At 32.8% G+C, this 19,263-nt stretch overlaps 10 protein-coding genes and 3 pseudogenes across 13 annotated transcripts, besides 4 other annotated features; 7 read left to right on the top strand and 6 right to left on the bottom strand.

The window, feature by feature from the left end:
• Positions 1–1,695: 1,695 nt before the first annotated feature.
• TVAGG3_0584770 (protein of unknown function, DUF563 family) lies at positions 1,696–3,744 on the bottom strand (the record flags this gene model as incomplete). The annotated part of the gene is made up of 1 exon (XM_001300241.1): positions 2,494–3,711. One exon carries the CDS (start codon positions 3,709–3,711, stop codon positions 2,494–2,496), a length of 1,218 nt encoding a protein of 405 aa, XP_001300242.1.
• Positions 3,745–3,867: 123 nt separating this feature from the next.
• Positions 3,868–3,938: a mobile genetic element.
• Positions 3,928–4,967: a mobile genetic element.
• Positions 4,968–5,629: 662 nt separating this feature from the next.
• TVAGG3_0584740 (MULE transposase domain-containing protein) lies at positions 5,630–6,037 on the top strand (the record flags this gene model as incomplete). The annotated part of the gene is made up of 1 exon (XM_001280735.1): positions 5,630–6,037. The coding sequence occupies one exon, from the start codon at positions 5,630–5,632 to the stop codon at positions 6,035–6,037; it is 408 nt and encodes a 135-aa protein (XP_001280736.1).
• A 90-nt stretch (positions 6,038–6,127) lies between these two features.
• Positions 6,128–6,366: a mobile genetic element.
• Positions 6,367–6,372: 6 nt separating this feature from the next.
• Positions 6,373–19,263: part of a mobile genetic element that runs on past the window's edge.
• TVAGG3_0584720 (uncharacterized protein) lies at positions 6,579–6,905 on the bottom strand (the record flags this gene model as incomplete). The annotated part of the gene is made up of 1 exon (XM_001324072.2): positions 6,579–6,905. The coding sequence occupies one exon, from the start codon at positions 6,903–6,905 to the stop codon at positions 6,579–6,581; it is 327 nt and encodes a 108-aa protein (XP_001324107.2).
• On the bottom strand, positions 7,083–7,550 carry TVAGG3_0584710 (protein of unknown function, DUF4107 family; the record flags this gene model as incomplete). Its single annotated transcript, XM_001324073.2, has 1 exon — positions 7,083–7,550. The coding sequence occupies one exon, from the start codon at positions 7,548–7,550 to the stop codon at positions 7,083–7,085; it is 468 nt and encodes a 155-aa protein (XP_001324108.2).
• Positions 8,265–8,583, bottom strand: TVAGG3_0584700 (uncharacterized protein; the record flags this gene model as incomplete). Its single annotated transcript, XM_051239287.1, has 1 exon — positions 8,265–8,583. A coding segment is annotated over one exon (319 nt), but the record flags the coding sequence as incomplete, so codon positions are not given.
• Positions 9,983–10,521, top strand: TVAGG3_0584690 (uncharacterized protein; the record flags this gene model as incomplete). The annotated part of the gene is made up of 1 exon (XM_051239286.1): positions 9,983–10,521. A coding segment is annotated over one exon (539 nt), but the record flags the coding sequence as incomplete, so codon positions are not given.
• TVAGG3_0584680 (uncharacterized protein) lies at positions 11,015–11,614 on the bottom strand (the record flags this gene model as incomplete). The annotated part of the gene is made up of 1 exon (XM_051239285.1): positions 11,015–11,614. One exon carries the CDS (start codon positions 11,612–11,614, stop codon positions 11,015–11,017), a length of 600 nt encoding a protein of 199 aa, XP_051097109.1.
• On the top strand, positions 11,632–14,527 carry TVAGG3_0584670 (annotated as a pseudogene). Its single transcript has one exon. A coding segment is annotated over exon 1 (2,896 nt).
• Positions 15,130–15,681, top strand: TVAGG3_0584660 (integrase core domain containing protein family; the record flags this gene model as incomplete). The annotated part of the gene is made up of 1 exon (XM_051239284.1): positions 15,130–15,681. One exon carries the CDS (start codon positions 15,130–15,132, stop codon positions 15,679–15,681), a length of 552 nt encoding a protein of 183 aa, XP_051097108.1.
• Positions 16,354–16,813, top strand: TVAGG3_0584650 (annotated as a pseudogene). The gene has a single exon. A coding segment is annotated over exon 1 (460 nt).
• Positions 17,176–17,586, top strand: TVAGG3_0584640 (organellar and viral DNA polymerase type B; the record flags this gene model as incomplete). Its single annotated transcript, XM_051239283.1, has 1 exon — positions 17,176–17,586. The coding sequence occupies one exon, from the start codon at positions 17,176–17,178 to the stop codon at positions 17,584–17,586; it is 411 nt and encodes a 136-aa protein (XP_051097107.1).
• Positions 17,978–18,439, top strand: TVAGG3_0584630 (uncharacterized protein; the record flags this gene model as incomplete). The annotated part of the gene is made up of 1 exon (XM_051239282.1): positions 17,978–18,439. One exon carries the CDS (start codon positions 17,978–17,980, stop codon positions 18,437–18,439), a length of 462 nt encoding a protein of 153 aa, XP_051097106.1.
• TVAGG3_0584620 lies at positions 18,722–19,196 on the bottom strand (annotated as a pseudogene). Its single transcript has one exon. A coding segment is annotated over exon 1 (475 nt).

Genomic DNA, 19,263 nt, shown 5'->3' with positions numbered 1-19,263 from the left:
GGAAAAAGTTTACAAATAAAATTGATTGATTTTGATACCATAGCATTTTTTTATACCATTCATTAATATTTTGTCGGAGTTTTTAAGAAAATTATAGATAAGATTTTACATGTCATTTGCTGGCAAATGCCAAGTAAAAATCTCAAAAGTGAAATTATCTCTATGGGAATATAAATCGCTCAAATAAATTGCCCATAGAAAGTTTCCATGAATACGAGGGCAATGTCCTTCTCCAAAGCTTCTCCATTTATCCATTTCTATGGAGAAAGTGAATTATTCTATCTTCTCCACGTATTTAAAATTGAAAGTCATGACATAAGGGCGTAAATTTACCCTTTAAAAATCAATTCAAATAAAAAAATCAAGAAAAATGTACCCATTTATTCATTCCACTGAGCCTTAAAAAGCTGTAGGAAATCAAGAATAAAATAAATTGAGAATATTGTCATTGCTAAATAAACAAGACTGTTATGTGATCTCATTTGAGTTTTTTGGATTTAGAGGTTAAATAAATTGATGTATTGCACAAGTGTGTTATAACAGGTCGATTTATAATAAAATAATTATTATAATAAATTTGATATTCAGTGATGGCGCTACACGCCTTTTAGCATCTTGGGCAGTTATATGCCCAGAATGCAAGCTTGAGAAATTTGAAGCTTCGTTTCAAATTTCTGCCTTGCTGTTATATAAAACAGGAGCTCAATTTCGGTTTCTTTGCACCATGTGAGATAAGAAGAAGGTATGTATATCGGCAAGAAAGATAATGTGCATACTGAAGAGGGGTTTTTCCACTGTTTGTTTTTCGTTAAGTGTTCACGTATTATAAACTTCCTTATTCCAATAAACCGACCCTAAACATAATTAATTCTAAGCATGATAATGGTCTCTTTTCTATGATAACCAAATCAATTTGGTTATCATAGTAAAGCACCAAAAACTGGAATAGGAATAACCGCACTTAAACAGGAATAGGCAGTGTGGAAACTAGAGAAGACTCAACTGATTTTTTAAGCAACTCTTCTTGCCGATTCAAATCTGCTTTGCTAATCATTGTATATTACTATATTCTGATTAGGATACTTTAACGCTTGATGCATGCACATCATTCTTTTAGCTGATTTCTAAAATACAATCTTCTATTAACTTTGAAATTTCTTCAAAAGTTATAGTAATTCCATAGTTCATTCGTAAAATGTTATTAAATAGCTCTGACTATTCCTTTGCACGCAAAATGAGGTAGTATTTTTTGAATTTTTTACTCAAAATAAAACAAAATCTACCCAATTTTATACCACTAAAGCCTATATTGACACACACATATATAAATCTCTATTGTTATAAGATAAATTTGAAAAAATAAATTTTTTTCCTAAAATGTAAAATTATACTTGTATTCAAAGAAAGTAGATCGTTTATAAGGAAGGTATTATATATTTGGGGAGAAAATCCCTTACAATATACAAAAATATGAAAGAATATTCAATCATCAGGAAAGAGCTTAGTACTAACCATTTGTGAGACGTTCATATAATATCTTTTTCCTTTTTGGGGTTTTTAATCGGATTATCCATTTCCCTGCATTGACTTTAATTCATTCTTGATGATCTGAGTATACATGATCATTATCGAACGTTTGCCATACTCTTCCACAGTTAATGATTGCTGAAAAATGAATAGTACTGAATAACAGCTGGAATTTCATAAGTATTTTGCGTATTTATACTGATTTAAACATGAAATACTCATACAAAATGCAAAGTTTTTAAAAACAATCAATAAAAGATTTTAAATTAGATAAAATATCATATGTCACTTCTTTTTTCATCTGGATAATAAAATTGATAAATTTTTTTCTAATTAAAGATAAAGATGCATTTATAGTAGTAGAAAATTAATTTCTAGACTAAAGCTTGTTTATTGTCACCGTTTTAAGTCTAAATTTATAGGAAATGGTTATTTTATTATGCATTAAAAGTTCTTCTATAAAATTAACATTAAAATCATCTTTCGCCTAAGAGTAATAACAAGGTTATGCAAATTTTATTGAAAATAGTACGAGAATTTTGTTTGAAAATATAATATGGTTAAAAATAGGGAATGGATGTATGAATGTTCCATATTTATTTTATCCGAGTTGCTTCATGATTCCATATTGCCGATTCCTATTCCAGTTTTTGGTGCTTTACTATGATAACCAAATTGATTTGGTTATCATAGAAAAGAGACCATTATCATGCTTAGAATTAATTATGTTTAGGGTCGGTTTATTGGAATAAGGAAGTTTATAATACGTGAACACTTGTTTCCTCATCGAAAAGTCAGAACGCATAAAGTCAATGTTTCCTTAGTACAAAAAGTGACATATGACGCTTAACTCTTTATTCCAGATAATGACCATATTTATGGGATTAAAAAGTTTAGGAAGCTTCTCCCCAATATTATTATAGAATGTTACTGCAAAAAAACAATTATTGAACAAATATTCTAAAATTAATTTTCTAATTTTTCAATTGCCTTTGTTATTAATCTAGAAATATAAAGAGCATCAACATTTGTCTTCTGGACAGGTATATGCATGATTGACGCATCTCTTCCTTCAATCATATTAACTTCTGTGAATCCTCCCAAATAAATGAAGGAAAGAAGCCATTTTTCCATTTGTAATTCAACAACTGATGTTCCTTTCTGCATGAATATAATATTAGAAAGGACAGAACCGTGAACGGCGAAGAAAACTCTGATGGAATTGAAATATTTCGCTTGTTCGGCCAAAGTAATCAAGTTATAGCCTACTTCCCACTTGTACTCTGGATGTTGGGTCCTAATAGCATCTAAAACCTCTTGCCAGTTGCCAATTTCTCTTGACATATTAAATCTGTTGTATAAAACGTATTTTGAAGGCTTTTCTCTGTTCAGTTTGAACATTTCGATGAATTTCTGCTTCATGTTTTGTATTAATAACTGGTTAATGTCACCACACCAGTTTGAATGCATCATGTAAAGATTTTCTGCGTATAAATAAGTATCTTCAGCGAAAATAATTTTATCTTCGGTTATGTTGAAAAGAGATAAGTGTTCAACGATATATTTCTTGTAATGAGGAACGACAATTACAGATGTATCCAAAATCCATTGAGGAACTGCAAAGAAACACGGAAGAACTTCTAAGAACCAATGTCCAAAGTCGGATGTGTGCTGATGGCCAATGCAAACAGCAGAATGGTACTTATAATAAGTAATAAAGTTGATATTGTAGAATTTCGAGTATGAGGCATTCCAAAATCGAGGGTGGCATACTAATGACATAACATGAAATCCATTCCACTTGACAATGACTGATTCAGGTGTGAAAACTGAATTTCTGAATACTAAAAGCATTGGTTCTAAGAGCTTAACATCATTTTCACCAGGAATATAGCCTGATGGATAAATAGATTTGAAAAATATTGGAGGTTGATACTTATTAAGTGAAAAATTCATCGGATTCATAGGGATTTTAAAGCCTTCTCTGAGCTGATTGACTGAATCACGCGCAAACATTGTTCCGTAACCAATTTCGAAAGAGTCCCGTGCTGGATTTACTTTGAATAATAATTCTGTACCGAAATTCCAGAAACAGAACAAGACAATCACTAATGAAATGAATGCTAAGCATTTTTTGGATGTCCAGATTGTTTCATATATCGTCGGTTTGTTTTCTGTTCTCATTGTAAATTTTTTTGACAAAAATTTTAAGGTGTGCATTCAAAGAAGTTGTAAAATCAATAAATCAGAAAGTTGATTGAATTTTTACATTTAAAATAGCATATTTCATGGGAAAATTTGAAGAAATTTACAGATCGGATGGAGATTTAACTTCTCTTCGGGGCGGCGACAAATTTGCCCAGCCAGTAAAGTATTCAATTTTTTTTTGCTTTTTTTTAAGGGTGCACCCGCATGTACGTTTATTTGAGAGGAGGAGGATTACCCTCTCAATTTTGAAAGCTTCGTTAACTTAATATCTCGATGAATATTGGATTAAAATTGAATTTGCCCATACCAATATATCTGATACAATATCCTTAAGTTTTACTAAAAAGAATTTTTTAAAATCCCTGCAGATTCGGGGATTTTTAAATTTTTTGGTTTTTTTCGAAAATTTTTCGGAAAAAAAAATATTTTCAGAAGAGCCTTAACGGCTAAGTTTTATGTTTAATGTTGAGTATCAAAAAGAATGGGCATCTGATATAGCCATCATATATCCCAGAAGCAAATAAAAATTCTGACTTTTTAAGCATAAAAAATGAAATTTTATTTTTTGCAAAAAACAGGCCACCCGGATGTACGTTTATTTGAGAGGAGGAGGATTAAATTTTTGAAAGCACTAAAATTTGTAAATATGCTAGTTATATAATAATATGCATTATTTTAAAAAATAAAAATTAAAGCACGTTAAAATCTTTTTGATGAATTTTTACAAAGCTACTCAGGATAATGCAAGATATGAGTAGTTAAACATAAATTTCAAATCAGATTTTACTTATAATAAATATTTTAAATTTCCGATAATTAAGTTCAGATCGACTCTATACGTAGTAAATACTAAATAAGGTGCCAAAAACCTATTAAACAGTATCAAAACTATCAAGATTGTAATGTTTTTGAAGAAAAATTTATAGAATTATGGACTTCAAACAGATATTATGTAAATAAAAATAATATAATGAATTTATTTATTCGTATAATAGCAGTAATAAGTCGATTATTCACTTCTACTTCTGAGATTTGAATTTAATTTCGACAGAAAAAGAGATTCAAGAGGAAAATACTAGGGGATACAAACAGCCACCATGACAGGATTATTATGGAGCCAAGTTGTATTTTTTGATATTTTTAGAGTTTTCCTACCTATTTAGGTACCAAGTTATTGCTTAAAAATTAAGGTTCTAAATTCTGAAGTTTACATGATCCTCCCGGGCGCACCCTTAAAGCTTCTTAACTTAAATCATGGAATGTCTCAAAGACAAAAGTAGCATACAGCATGTAAAGCTAAAGAAAGATAATCATAATTAATACCTTAATTTTTAATATTACGCATTTTTAGGTGCAAAATTTAAAAACATTCTAATACAATAGAGCAGTTTCCAAAAGTAGCATACAGCATGTAAAGCTAAAGAAAGATAATCATAATTAATACCTTAATTTTTAATATTACGCATTTTTAGGTGCAAAATTTAAAAACATTCTAATACAATAGAGCAGTTTCCAAAAGTAGCATACAGCATGTAAAGCTAAAGAAAGATAATCATAATTAATACCTTTAAAGTTTAAAATCTTGATTTTTTTTAAAATCAAATATTTATAACTTTAATACATACAGCTTAAACCTTATACTTGTTTTCTCTTGTGAGAAAGCAATCTTACAAAGCTAACAATCCTAAAAAATAAAGAATTAAAATTTAATAATTTAATCTAACAAAATTTTTCTCTTTATCCTTTTGCACTCTTTATATGCAACTCAAATCCATCATATAATATTCCTATAATACTCTTGCCTCAAACAATGACGAACAAACTGCTATTCTCATTTAATTACAGACCAAATCTATTCAAATTTCTGAATTTTTAATTTTCATTTCAATTTCAAATGGAATTAGAAGAAGAAACTATCTTTACTGTTATGGATCTTTGTAAATTTGGAGTTAAACAAGAAATACAAGCACAGTATGGATATGGTGAACGTGTCAGGAAAGAAAGATCTCAGATTTCATTCCACTGCAAATATCCAAAATGTCCTGCACATTTTAATGTTGCAATCTTGGATCAAAATAAATACAAACTAATCAAAATAGTTGAAGAACATGATCATTCCGCCCCAAATGACAAAAGTCAATATTCGTCTGTCTTTTATCGCAAATATTTAGAACATTACTTCCAAACAGATGACAATCAAAGAGCGATAGCACAGCTAAATGCATTCAAAGATCTTGAAATTCCTCTTACGGGTCCGTCCATTCCAGAGATGTACGCTCAAAAACCACGTGCAATCAAATGATTTGCAGAGAGAATACATGCTCTTCAAACTAGATATTCTCCTGACGATGTTGTGTCATTGCAAATCTTTGTTCAGACAGTACAAGAAGAATCTCCAGATGATCTCATTGCATTTGAAGTCTCAGACAATAATATGTGTTTCTATTACGCGCCTTTTGAAGGCAAAGCTTATGCGCATAGTATCAAGACATTTCATATAGACAGCACCTATAAATTGTTGCGATCAAACATTCCATTGTATGCATTTACTGGCAAAATCAAAGATTTTCACATTTTCACTTTTTTATATTTCTTTTGTCAACCAGACACTTATCAAAACATTCAAGTTTGCGTGTGAGTTAGTATACATATCATGTGTACGGAGGCACTGCGCGCCTCCTTACCCATTATATGTGAATTTGACACTTTACGAAACCGTTAACGTATATTTTACAACACAAACAACAACACTAACTTAACCTTAAATATTTACAAAGCCACCAACCACTTCACCTCACTAACGTTTTCACAAACGACTTCACTACTGTAAAAAATAAACGTTCTCACTTACAAAAGTATTGCAACTCCTCCCATTGCTGTGCTTCACACAATACTTCATATTCTTCAGTATCGCTGCTGTCGCTCCAATCGTCAGAGTCAAAGTCACTGTCAAAATAAATGTTAGTAAGTTTTGACAAAGCTAATGAAACACGTTTACCGTTTGTATCGTATGCTTGTATAAACTTTCCATTCTTCATTCCTTCATAAACGCTCAAACTAACTTTACCCTTTCTCCCTCGTATCTGATAGAATGTATTTTCACGAGGAACGAAGAACAAATTCTTGAACTCATGACCGTTGTAGTTTGTTATCTCAATAGTTTTCGTCATTTATATAAAAATAAAATAAAAAATAAACTTAAAAATTAATGATATCACCACCCTCACACGTATGAAAACATAGCACAAAAATAAATTTAGGTGAAGTGGTGAAATCTCACCTCTTTTTTCACCGGTTTTTCACCCTGTTGAATTCATTGCTTTATAACTCTCTTCCTTGGTTTCTTTTTAGTTGCTTTCTTCACGTCTGTCTCCATAATGATACCAATTACTTCCACCAGTCAATGGGTCAAATGGTCGTTCATAAGGGTTTCCATACATTCCATAAGGTCCGTATGGATAAACCGCTGGTGGAGAAGAAACATTTTCTTTAGTTCCATCGACTCTATTTAAATGCATTGTTTCACCTTTCATCTGGTCATTAAAGTCTTTTGCGTGTTTTGCAAACTCATCGTCCTTTCCTAAAGCATTTTCTGACTCAGTCGCAACCAAATTGGATGCTTTATTTATGAGCCCTATTTTATTTAATCTTAACTTCTTTGCAACCCAGCCTCCAATCTTCCCTTTATTTGCATCTAATGTCTTCGAAACCCTTCCTCCACTCATTTTATTTACTGCGTCATAAGCTCCAAGTGCTTTTGCTCCAAATGCTAATGCTTTTGTTCCCATTGCGCCTAAAGCTGCCCAAGCTACCATTTACACCATATTAAAATCATCTCTCTTCAATATTATCTCATAAAAGTTCTCGTTACTGGAGAAAGTCAATGAAACATAAGCGTTCTCACGGGCTTCGCCCTCACCGCTTTGCGGTCTATCTAACTTCTTTCTTATATCATCTATACGCTTCAAAATGTCTGAACAATTGCTAACATCTTCTACAACAGTTATTTCATCATGAATGACCTTCAAGAACAAGCTCATTTAATATGCTATTAAAATCATCTCAATAATGAGTCCATCCTTTCCATCTTTAGGTAGCACAACATCTTTCATTGAAGAAGGTTCGACAAGTCTTATGTTAAACTTACTGACAAAGTTTGTTATACTATAATGCTTCGGCGGCGAAATACATATAGTTTGAAAGACATAATATAGATTCTTCAGCAAATTCACTTATACTGGATTTTATAACAATGTTCTCACGAGACCAAATACCACCAATTGACAATCTTGTAAGCAATCCTGCTGAACCTTCTACTGTAAACGTCGATGGTAACATTCCACGAAGGTCATCTATTGACATCTTTGAGTCACTGAATTTAAATATTTTCTTAAAGCAATCGTCATTATCTAACCATGCAATAGCTTTGAAGTTTTCATTCGAATATACATCTGCTTCATTAAATGTAAAACCTGACTTCTTTGCAGAGACGACTTTAAAATCTATTGAGTTTGTTTCAAAATTATATGCTATGGTAACTTCTGAAGGTAATGGATGTCCTTCCGCAGTAAGTTGTTCTCTCACTACCGTTTGAAGCTTTGTGTTAAAAACTTTCATGTCATCTCCTGTGTCTAGGTTCACATACACAGCAACAGGAAAACTATCTTGCTTCTTTGTTTCATCATTATATCTCAAAACATTAAAGTTCTTCAATAATATTGTTCTTCCTGCTGGAATACTTCTAACTTGTCTTATTTCAATAGCTTTCTCACCTCCTACATACTCTACCCAGTGTCTTGGATATTCATAAGTATACTGACTTTCTTGAATTTTGGTTGGTTTCATCATAACGTGTTCATAGTATATCTTTATACTCTTGTCAGTTAGACTCGGTGCTATGTTCTGAATATTTCTGACTTGCATTTTTAATGGAGATAAAATGAAGCATTTAATACATGATGTAGATGAAGACATGAATGAAACTACAGACAAACTTAACTCTTCTCTTATTCTTCCTTTCAGCAAAGATATGAGTTCTGTTCAAATGGTGTTTATTTCTATTGTGGAAAGATGGGTTCAGGTAAGACATTTAACCTCATTCGTCATATACTCATAACAGAACGTTTAGGAAATGACTCATATTATGACCAAATCATTATATCAGCAACTTCAGACTCTATGGACTCAACAGCGAAAACATTTATGTCAAAAGTTCAAGCCTCTGTCGTTAAAGTTCCAGACAGTGAACTCATTGAATTTCTTCAACGTTACATTCGACGTAAGAGAAATATTATGCCATCGTAGAGTTCATACAGTCAGGAATGCAAAAGACTTCTGAGGAGATGGAAAGAATTATTGACAAACACCACTTACGTCAGTACTCAGGAGTTTACGATATGAAACGACTGACAAACTACATTCTATCAAAACTTTCAAAATACCCCTTCAAAAAATATCCTTCAAACACTCTGCTCGTTTGCGACGACTTCGCCGGAAAAGGTTTAGTTCAAAGCCTGACTCACCATTAGCTAACATCATAACTAAAGTCAGACATTACCACTTAACTGTAGCAATACTTATGCAAACATGGGTTTTTCTTGCTTTAAACATAAAACGTCTCATAACTGACTTCGTTATCTTTCAAGGTTTCTCACGCTATGATATTGAACTCATTTGGAAACAGTCAGGTATAACATTACCTTTTGAAGAAATTTGGGAAGCATATAAGTCTCTCATCTCTCCTCGTTCATACCTTGAGATTCATATCATGACTAATACCATTAAAGTCAAAAATATTCCATGGGAACGACCAACATTGTTTTAAAGTTTAACCTTCAATTGACTGATGGTAAACAAATTCCATGCATCTCTGTCGCCATTTCTGTTAATATTTTTGCTGTCATTCATATCATCCACTTCCCCATCCGTTAGCTTTTGAGGATATGCGTTAGAATAGCTGTTCTTAAATGAAGGCTTTTCACCTTTGAGAGCATAAACTCTATAACTTTCTGCATACTTTATGTTTGAACCTCCTGAGCCATCATTGACATAAATTTTTATAGGCTTCCACCCTTTGTTCATGTTCCTGCTTCTTCCCTTAGCTCTTTTGTTCAGTAGTTCTACATCTTTATACACAGCACCTGTCTCAGTGAATTCAACAATATTTTCATTCGTTAGCTTTACATTCAAACCCTTGTCGAGTATATTGTTCATTTCATACATATAAAAGGTTTTTATTCTATATGAAATGAGAAGCAAATCCATCTTAGCTGGTGCCGTTAATGTTCCAATTGAACCAACATCAAATGTTGACTCACGAACGACAAACAATATTGTCATAAAGAACTATAGTTCAGAGTGTTTGAAAGAAAAAGAACCAGAACTTAAGTCGGTGAATTTAAACTCAGCTTCAAACGCTAACGCTACATCAGATGTTAAGTTAGAGTATCCACCACTGGACCAAATTCTTTCAAGAGAAGCCAACGACAACCCTTACACAAATGTTCAAACAAATCCTTCAGATAACGTAGACCATTACCTTCTTCAGTTATACCAAACAATTTTACTCAAAGACGATAAGAAGCTTTTGACAAATCTTATAAGCAAGAACCAAATAATTCTAACAAAGGAGGACCTTGAAAATGTTATCTCACGAATAACAGGGAAACAATGTGTCATTGACTATCTCGACCCTGAAATCGAATGCTGTGGTCAAACTCCACTATTCATGAAAATAGGTAACATCCGCATCATTGAAACACCAGGAACTACAGGAGTTGAGTTTAAGTATAAATATTCGAACGAGTATACAAAACTTCAACAGAATATAACTTTGCTTGAAATATGTTTTAGTAAATTAAAGCAGTCAGGACTCTTCGAGCTTGGCGCTTTGCACCGTCAGTCAAAAAATTTCAAGTTAGCAATTTGTAATATCTATCCAAAACTTCTTCAACAGTATCGAACTCATCTTCATAATGCAAACCTAATCTTATTGACTTGGTGCAGTTTTCACTAACACAATATTTTTCTGTTCTCTTGACTGACATAACTAACTCATTTGTTTCATCAAACAGCAACAACCAAAGTTCATGACCTAATACATAACATTCATACTTTATATTTTTAGCTCTGAGTTCTCTTGTAAGCTGTTGCATTTAATATTTTCTAAAAAGTCAACTTCAACAGTCATTCGCACTGGTGCCTTCAGTTCTACAGGCTCTCCTTGAAAGTCAACAAGTCTGAATTGCATGTCTTTCAAATTATGAGGACTAATGCGAACCTATTTACCTAAATGAGTTGCTATGACAGGAACGTTTGTAATGAACATTGAATTGACTGCATAACAGAAGGATTTATATTCTACTGAACCTTTACTATTAACTCCTGAAATACCTGTGACATTAGCTATTTTTGACTCAACGTACAAACAATTACCATAACATACGTATGGAACAGATTTCATCTCAATCGTTTTGTCAACACTTTTCAAAGGAAATGTCATATGGTATGCTCCCAGAAGCAATTGAACTCTATGACTCATTCGTGTTATCTTAAACTCCTTCGCATAACTGAACTTCAATGTTCCCTCAGAAGAGAGTTCGACATCTATGTTGTCAATAGTTTCTTCATTTATGAGAGTATCTATGACTCCAGCAATTTTATCTATTCTATACCCAGCTCTGTTAGGAAATGTTATAACACTTCTTTTGTCATCTATTTCAATCTCTATGAAATCTGTTTCATCTGTTATGACAAAAGTTGCGATAGTATTGAAGTCAACAACTCTGAAAGCAAGCGCTTCATTCTGAAGACCTAAGTTTGTTTGTAGCTTTACTGTCCCGTATTCGTTTGGGTCTGTACTTTGCAAATAGAACAACATTTTATTCTCATTAAAATATGACTATTGCTGCATATGCGTATGAAACAAATGAAGCAAGAAGAGCACATGAACTAGTAAATGAAAACTCAACTTTAACCATTGAAGGCAATGATTTAGTCATTGACGATGGAAAAACTAAAAAAGTCATTGATTTCGATACTTTTAACACTTATGACCCATTCATTACAACAAGCAAGGTTCCCATCATAAATGATGGAACGGTGCAATATATAAATTCTACAGTAGATGCCTCATTAGTGAAAGTATTAAATGTTCTCATTGAATTGTTAAAGAGCTTTCGATTTGACGACAACATTAAATGCCTAAAGAATTTAGTCATGAATGAGAAACAAATTCTCGGCGTTGCTGGTAGCAGTAATGATGTACACCTTATGACATTAGAATATTATAACGAACATAAAGATGAACTGAAAGGAGAGAAGGGTGACACCGGACCTCAAGGACCTCAAGGACCACAAGGAATACAAGGAATACAAGGAATACAAGGACCTCAAGGCGAAAACGGTTTGGATGGTGAAGATGGAAAGGATGGAAAAACTGCTAAATCATGGATATGGAACCTTATAAATACTGGTTTAACAGCTGCTTCATATGGAGTTCTTCAATACCAAATCGGAAAGATATGGGCAGTACTTGGTGAAGAAGCTTTAGATGACGTTAAAAATGCTTTGAACTTCATTTCAAATGGTTCGGATACTATTAAAACTTTATCTGGTTGGATGCAAGAAACAAGGAGTCAAATAGATACTGTAAGACGTATAGCAAACAATGCACGTACGGGATTGGATACTTTACGAGAAGCACAAAATACACTAAAGGAAGCAAATGATATTCTTGGCTCAGTATCAGACATGCATGAAGATTGGCTTAAAGGTATTGACAAATCTTTAAAAAATCACAGTCAGTCTATTTGCTGACTACAAGAAAAGTATAGATTTTTTACATAGTGCTATGGACGTACATGATGGAAGCATAAGGAACTTACTTAATGCTAACAATAACTTACCAGGAACTATTAAAGCATTTATAAAGTCCTTTGTAAAACCTGGTGCTCTAACATTTAGGTCTTTGAGAGCAAGAGCATTGAAGTCAAGAGATGCAGAAACTCCAACAGAACCTACAGAAGGAACTGAAACAACAGAAACTCCAGAAGAACCACCAAAACCAACAGCTAATGAAATATTGTTCGAATATTTTCCAAGGTACTCTGTTCTCATTGCATACATTCAAGAAATACTTAAGAAAGCAGACTTGACTTTAGGAGATGATGAAAGTTCTGTATATCTTTCGTTCCAGTTTCAAATAGCAGAACTTTTGAGACAGATATGCTTAATGTATGACAACATCTCTGATTTCACAAGATATGATGACGACCATGACCCCGAACACGGTGAAGAAGAAGTTTTACAAACATCCATTAAGACAGGAAAGGTTTTAACTCAAAGTCTCATTATTGACACCAAAGATGGCGAAGTGGACGTTCTTCAAGAGCTGAAGAAAAATACTTCTTTGGGAGGTGGTGGTAGGTATGAACTTGAAATAAATGAGATAGAAGAGAAATTAGCCGAAAAAGCAGATAAAAACCATGTTCATTATATAAGTTCAGACGAACAGATTATAACGGACTACCATGGATATTTAACACAGGATGAACAAATAAGCACTGAAGATGTTAATGAAAGAAGATATAAATTCATTCGTGCTAAAGGTTATGACATACACTGTACTGTACAGTATGACACAGGTAAAGCACCAGAAGCATTTGGTTATAACAATGAAATTTATGCTTCATACTTCTTTGTTAACGGTGTATTAGTTGAACCAAGATTTACATTGAGAGTTAAGGCAAAAATAACTTTTGAAGATGCTATTAAAAGTAAAGCTGACAAAGATGAACTTGACGCAACGAACAAAGTTTTGAAATCTCATAAACACAATATCTCCGATATAAATGAACTTCAAGCTACATTAAATAGTAAAGCTGACAAGAACCATACACATGAATCCTTCACTACTGTTAGAGCAGACGACATAATATTGAACTATACCCTTGGTTCAAGTGCACCTTTAGAGAATCCAAGTACAAGCGTAAAAGATACACTAAACTCCTTAAATAACAAATGCACTAATATTGAAGGACATGTCAGAAACTTTGAAACACATGAACTACCAGCAATGTTAGATAAGAAAGCAGATAAAGAACATACACATAACTCCTTCTCAACTGTTGCTATAGAAAGTATTGAAGGAACGGTTGGCGGAACTGGTGGGGATGCATTATATTATAAACCTCCTAACTTTCCACAAGGTTTAACATCGAATGAAAACATAACAACGAAGAAAGACATTAGCTGTAAAAATGTTTATGTCATGGATGATGAAAATAATGTTAAATTCACTGCTCAAGATTTATATGATAAGAAAGCTGACAAAACAGAGCTTCAAACATTAAAGACTGAAATACTTCAAACATTATATCCTGTTAGTTCTTTATATACATCAATGAATTCAACAAATCCAGCAACAGTTCTGGGTTTTGGTACATGGCAGCAGATTGTAGACAAATTCTTATACTGTGCTAACTCTTCAAAGCAAACAGGAGGCTCAAAGAAAATTAAAGAAGCAAACTTACCTGCGCACACTCATACAGGAACGACAAACTTTTCTGGCGACCATAGCCACTCATTAAGAGACCACCCATTATACAACTCAGACTATAAAGCTGGCAATGACGTTTTATCTCCATCTTATAACAATTCAGCAAAAAAGACTTTTCGACCAACTGAACCAGGAGGAAATCATGTCCATACTTTCACAACAAATCCAACAGGCTCGGGTGCAGATTATATGCCACCATTTATGACTATATTCGCATGGTACCGCGTTCAATGAACGCGCTTGAGCCTAGACCCTTTGGGTCAAGGCTTACCGTCTTGAATAAAATCTTTAACTTTACATAAATGAGCTTGAAAGAAGTATTCGAACAACATCCATGGAGGTCATTTAAGAAGTTCAATGAAGCTGCAAAGAGTTGGGGATTTACTAACAGAGCTGAAGTGAAAAGGTTCTTTGACAAAAATGTTGTACATCAAACAAAAATAAACCCTTACGACTACTTTTTACCAATTTACTCCAACACTCCTGACGCATACCAATTTGACACTCTCGTTCAGAGTAAGAAAGGAAGAAAGCCACCATTCCTCATCTTCATTAATGTTAACACTCGCAAAGCATATGCATATCCAATGAAAAATAAAGGAACTCGTGAAGTGTTAAGAGTTTTACAAAAGTTTGTAGCAGAACATAGCCCAAGTACTTTAACATCAGACCAAGACAGTGCATACCTCAGTAATGAAATCACAGATTTTCTCATTAAGCATAATATAACTCACTACACTACTGAAGACCATAACCATAACATACTCGGCATCATAAACCGCTTCATAAGAACGCTCAGAGATTTAAACCAAGAGCGAGACTTTACCGAAGAAACAATGAAACATTTTCTCGAAGTATATAATTCCTCAACACAGTCTACAACAGGACATACACCAAATTCAATGACACAACAACAAGAAGAAAAGTATATACAAAAGAAACGAAGTCAAACACAAAATATCAGAAATTCAACACAATTTACCCTCATTCCTGGTACAAAAGTTCGTGCAGTTCTTGACGACAAACCGTTGACAAAGAAACGTTTAAGGTTAAGTAGAAACTATTATATCGTAGACTCTACGCAAGGTAATGGATATCTTATAAAAGCTGCCGACGACTCTATTGCGTTTTATCCTCGTCATAAATTAGTTGAAAGTAGTAATGGCAAACTTGTTGAAACCATTGACGAAGCAAAGCGAGGAGTGGTTATTGAAATACTTGGCTATAACATAAACGATGACACTTATAAAGTAAGATATGAAGGAGGCGTTGAAGATGTTATACCATCTAAGAACTTGAGAGAGTCGAAGCCAACACATCTGGGACCATTAGAGCGGGAGTACTGGAAAGACAAAAATATGCCAGAAAGAATAAGAAAATTCTTCTAAACTTTTTCATTAGATGTAAATCAGACAAAAATAATGTTTAGGTGAAGAGGTGAGATTTCACCTCTTTTTTCACCTGTTTTTTCACCCTCGTGAATTTTCATGAATTTCCTTAAGATAGAAAAAATAAAGTTAGTTTTATTTTTTTATTTATTTTTTATTTTGTATAAAAGATATGATTTCAACAATCGGTACAACAACAATTCAAGCTGCGAACGGCGGGACTCTGTCCACAACTACAGCCCATCGTTTAGATGAATCCTTGTCAATGTTGATAGAGATGAAAAGCTTTATTCCTTCTTCATATACTTTTGAAACAGAAATCCAGAAGATAAAGCAAGAACTTTTAACAAGTAATTTAGACTGTAGTGCGAAAGATGAAACAAATGAACAGTATCTTTATGAAATGGAGGACCTCATCGACCATTTGCCTAAACTACCTGAAATTCAGCAGCAAAAACTAACTATTCCTGAATTCGACGAAATTGAAGTCAAAGCAACTGACTCAGTAGAAATTAAGAAATTCATACGTAAAGTAAATTATGAATTCCTTGGTTTTCATTGCAACCATAAAGTTATGGACAAAGATTGCGACATGGTTTATAAAAATATTTCTGACCTTTACAAATCCGAAGAATTTAAGACATACGATAACTTTGTTTCATTAGTTGCAAAATGTGTTTGGGAAATAAGAGATAAAGATAGAAGAGGCAAAGTATGGAACGAACAAATAAGACCCGCTATGTTTGAGATGAAGAGAGCAATTGACGCTTTAGTTGTTTTAGCTGGTAATGTTTCAATGTATAACGCAAAAACGATGCCGCGATGTTCAAAATGTAAAGCAGCAATAAGAAAATATAACTACTCAGTCAAAGAGATAGAAAGAATGCGAAACGACTATGCAGACTTAAAGAAAGAAGTAGAAAAGCCAGCAGAAGATAAAATGGATATGTTGACATTTCTTAATAAAAACCATCCAACAGCAGAAGATTTCCTTCTGTCTGACGTCAAGAAGAAATATAAAGAGACTTTCGGCATGATTAAAACATTCAATTTACTAAAAGAAGAAATAGAAGCTACGAAATTGTTTAGGATTTCAAATATACATCGTACAATTCATGTAAAACGCTTGTGAAAAAAGAGGTGAAAAACAGGTGAAAAAAGAGGTGAAATCTCACCTCTTCACCTAAACATTATTTTTATTGAATTCAGCACAAAAATAATGAATTTCATTAGTTAGAAAAATAACGCTAATTTTTTCTAAGAAAAATTTTTATTTTGTATGTAAAGACAGTAATGACAAACATTGAGTTTGAAACAGTTAGAAAGATAGACAATGACACCAAAGTGGTTAGAATAGGTGATTTAAACGTAAGATACTCAAAGAAATACAACAAATATTCTTTGTCAGACATTATATCTCCACCTGAAAAGAAAACAAACGACTGGGTTAGAAATGCTTCAACTCAGAAAATTTTGACAAGAAATCCTGAGCTTATGATATCAGTAGCATTTCATGGAACAAGAGCATATCTTATAGACAAAAGTCTTATACCAATAGTTTTGTTATGGTTAGACCCAGTTGTTGGATATAACTTCATAACTTATGGTTCATTCGACTCAGAACGTTGCAGTGAAGGCTTACTTTATATCGTTCAGAAACCGAAGGACTTCAACACAAAAAGATATAAGATAGGAAGGACATATAATATAACTCAAAGATATGACAGTACAGTCAATAGAGTCAAGGTTGTGTTTGTTAATGATATGAGAGCTGCAGAAACAGAACTGCTTGAAAAGTTTGAGAAAATGTATGGTGCTCCCATGAAAGGTAAAGAAACGTTTGAAGTAGATGAGATAGATAAAGCTATAAAATTATTTGACGAAGTTGCTGAAAAATACATGTAAAGCGTTTATTTTTGGTCTTTTGTGAAAGTCAGAAAATAACGCTAATTTTTTTCTAACAAAATTTTTTATCTTGTATGTAAGAACAGCAATGACAACATCAGTTATCGTTCATGAAGCCATTAATGAAGAATATGAATACATACAGTATAACAAACAATTGAGACTCATTCGTTCAGTCAAAGATGACATGTACCAAATGCAGAGTATTTTGACAGCATGTTTTGCTCCAGAGAATAAAACACCAAATGAATGGTTTGAATTAAATAGCACTCATGAACTCCTCTGTGAGTTTGAACATGTAGAACTTAAAAAGATGTACCAAGACAGACAAAACTTACCATCACATCTAAAAGGTATATATGTTCATAAGTTCCTAGTTAGTTCAATAGCAATGTGGGCTTCACCTCGTTATGCAATCTACATACTTATGCTACTTGACGAACTTTGTACAAAGCAGAGAGAAGATATGATGAAAGAAGACAAAAGCATACAGAAAAGAATACCGCGTTCAGTACCAAAAGGAAAGGAAAAGAGTTATAAGTATATGATTTATACTGAAGAGTTGGAGAAAGAAGAAGACAGAGATATGGTTATGTTGCATTTAGTGAGAAGAAATAACAAGAGCTTTTATGACTTAGCTAAGATATATAAATCTGACAGAAACTGGTTCTATCGTGAAAACTTACCGATTTCAATGACACCGAATGAGCAAATAAAGGAAATTGTCAAAAATACTCTTCCTCAAACACACTATGACATCAAAGGTTGCACAATACTTACATTCAAAGAAGACTTAACATTACTGAAGGAAAAAATAACAGAATATTTCGACAACTTCAAAGAGGAAGAATAAAAATCTAAGCTATATTTTTTTTATAAAATTTTATCTCATATGAAAGAACATGAATTTAGAATATTCGGAACTCATGACAGAAGAAGAGAACGAACAACATGTAAAAGATTATGCAAAATTTCTGAAGACATACAAAGCATTTAAACAATATCTAAATGCTTCTAAAGATTATGCAAAATTTCTGAAGGTATATAAAGCTTATGAAAAAGCGTATGAAAAGTTTATACATTGGGGAATGTTGTAAAATATCCATATGAAGACTAACCAAAAATATATTTTTGCTTAAATAGCTTCAGGGTCTATTTCTTCAACCATTTCACTTCCTTCGTCAATGTCAATAGAAGCTTCTTCAACCTTTGGTAAGAATTTCTGTATAACATCTTTGTTCGTTATTGTCTTCAGAGATGAAGGATAATATTTCACAGATGTTTCACCCTTCTTATATTCTTTCTGTTCGGAAAGATTTAAAGCAATACTGAAGAAGTTCAACGTTAGAGTTCTTTATGACAGTATAATGAGTATCTTTGACATTCACGAAGAAACTCTTTTGTTTCAAAACTACTGCTAACTCTTGTGAAGTATAACGTTTGCGGTCAATGACGATAGCTAATGGTCTGACATACTGACCAAACTTAGATTCTTTCACAAACTTCTTGTTAAAGATAACATTAACATTTGAAGCATTATTGAACTCATTCTTGATGGCAGTAGCGAGAGCATTGTATGAAAAGAACTTGCAATCTTGCATGTGTTTCATTAAAATAAAAATATTAAATTATTTTGAAAAATAACTTAAAAAAATCTAATCTAATTTTTTCAAAAAA

The sequence above is a fragment of the Trichomonas vaginalis genome, chromosome II (assembly GCF_026262505.1).
Source record: "Trichomonas vaginalis G3 chromosome II, whole genome shotgun sequence".
Lineage (NCBI taxonomy): Eukaryota > Parabasalia > Trichomonadida > Trichomonadidae > Trichomonas > Trichomonas vaginalis.
This window is presented reverse-complemented; position numbering and strand designations above follow the sequence as displayed.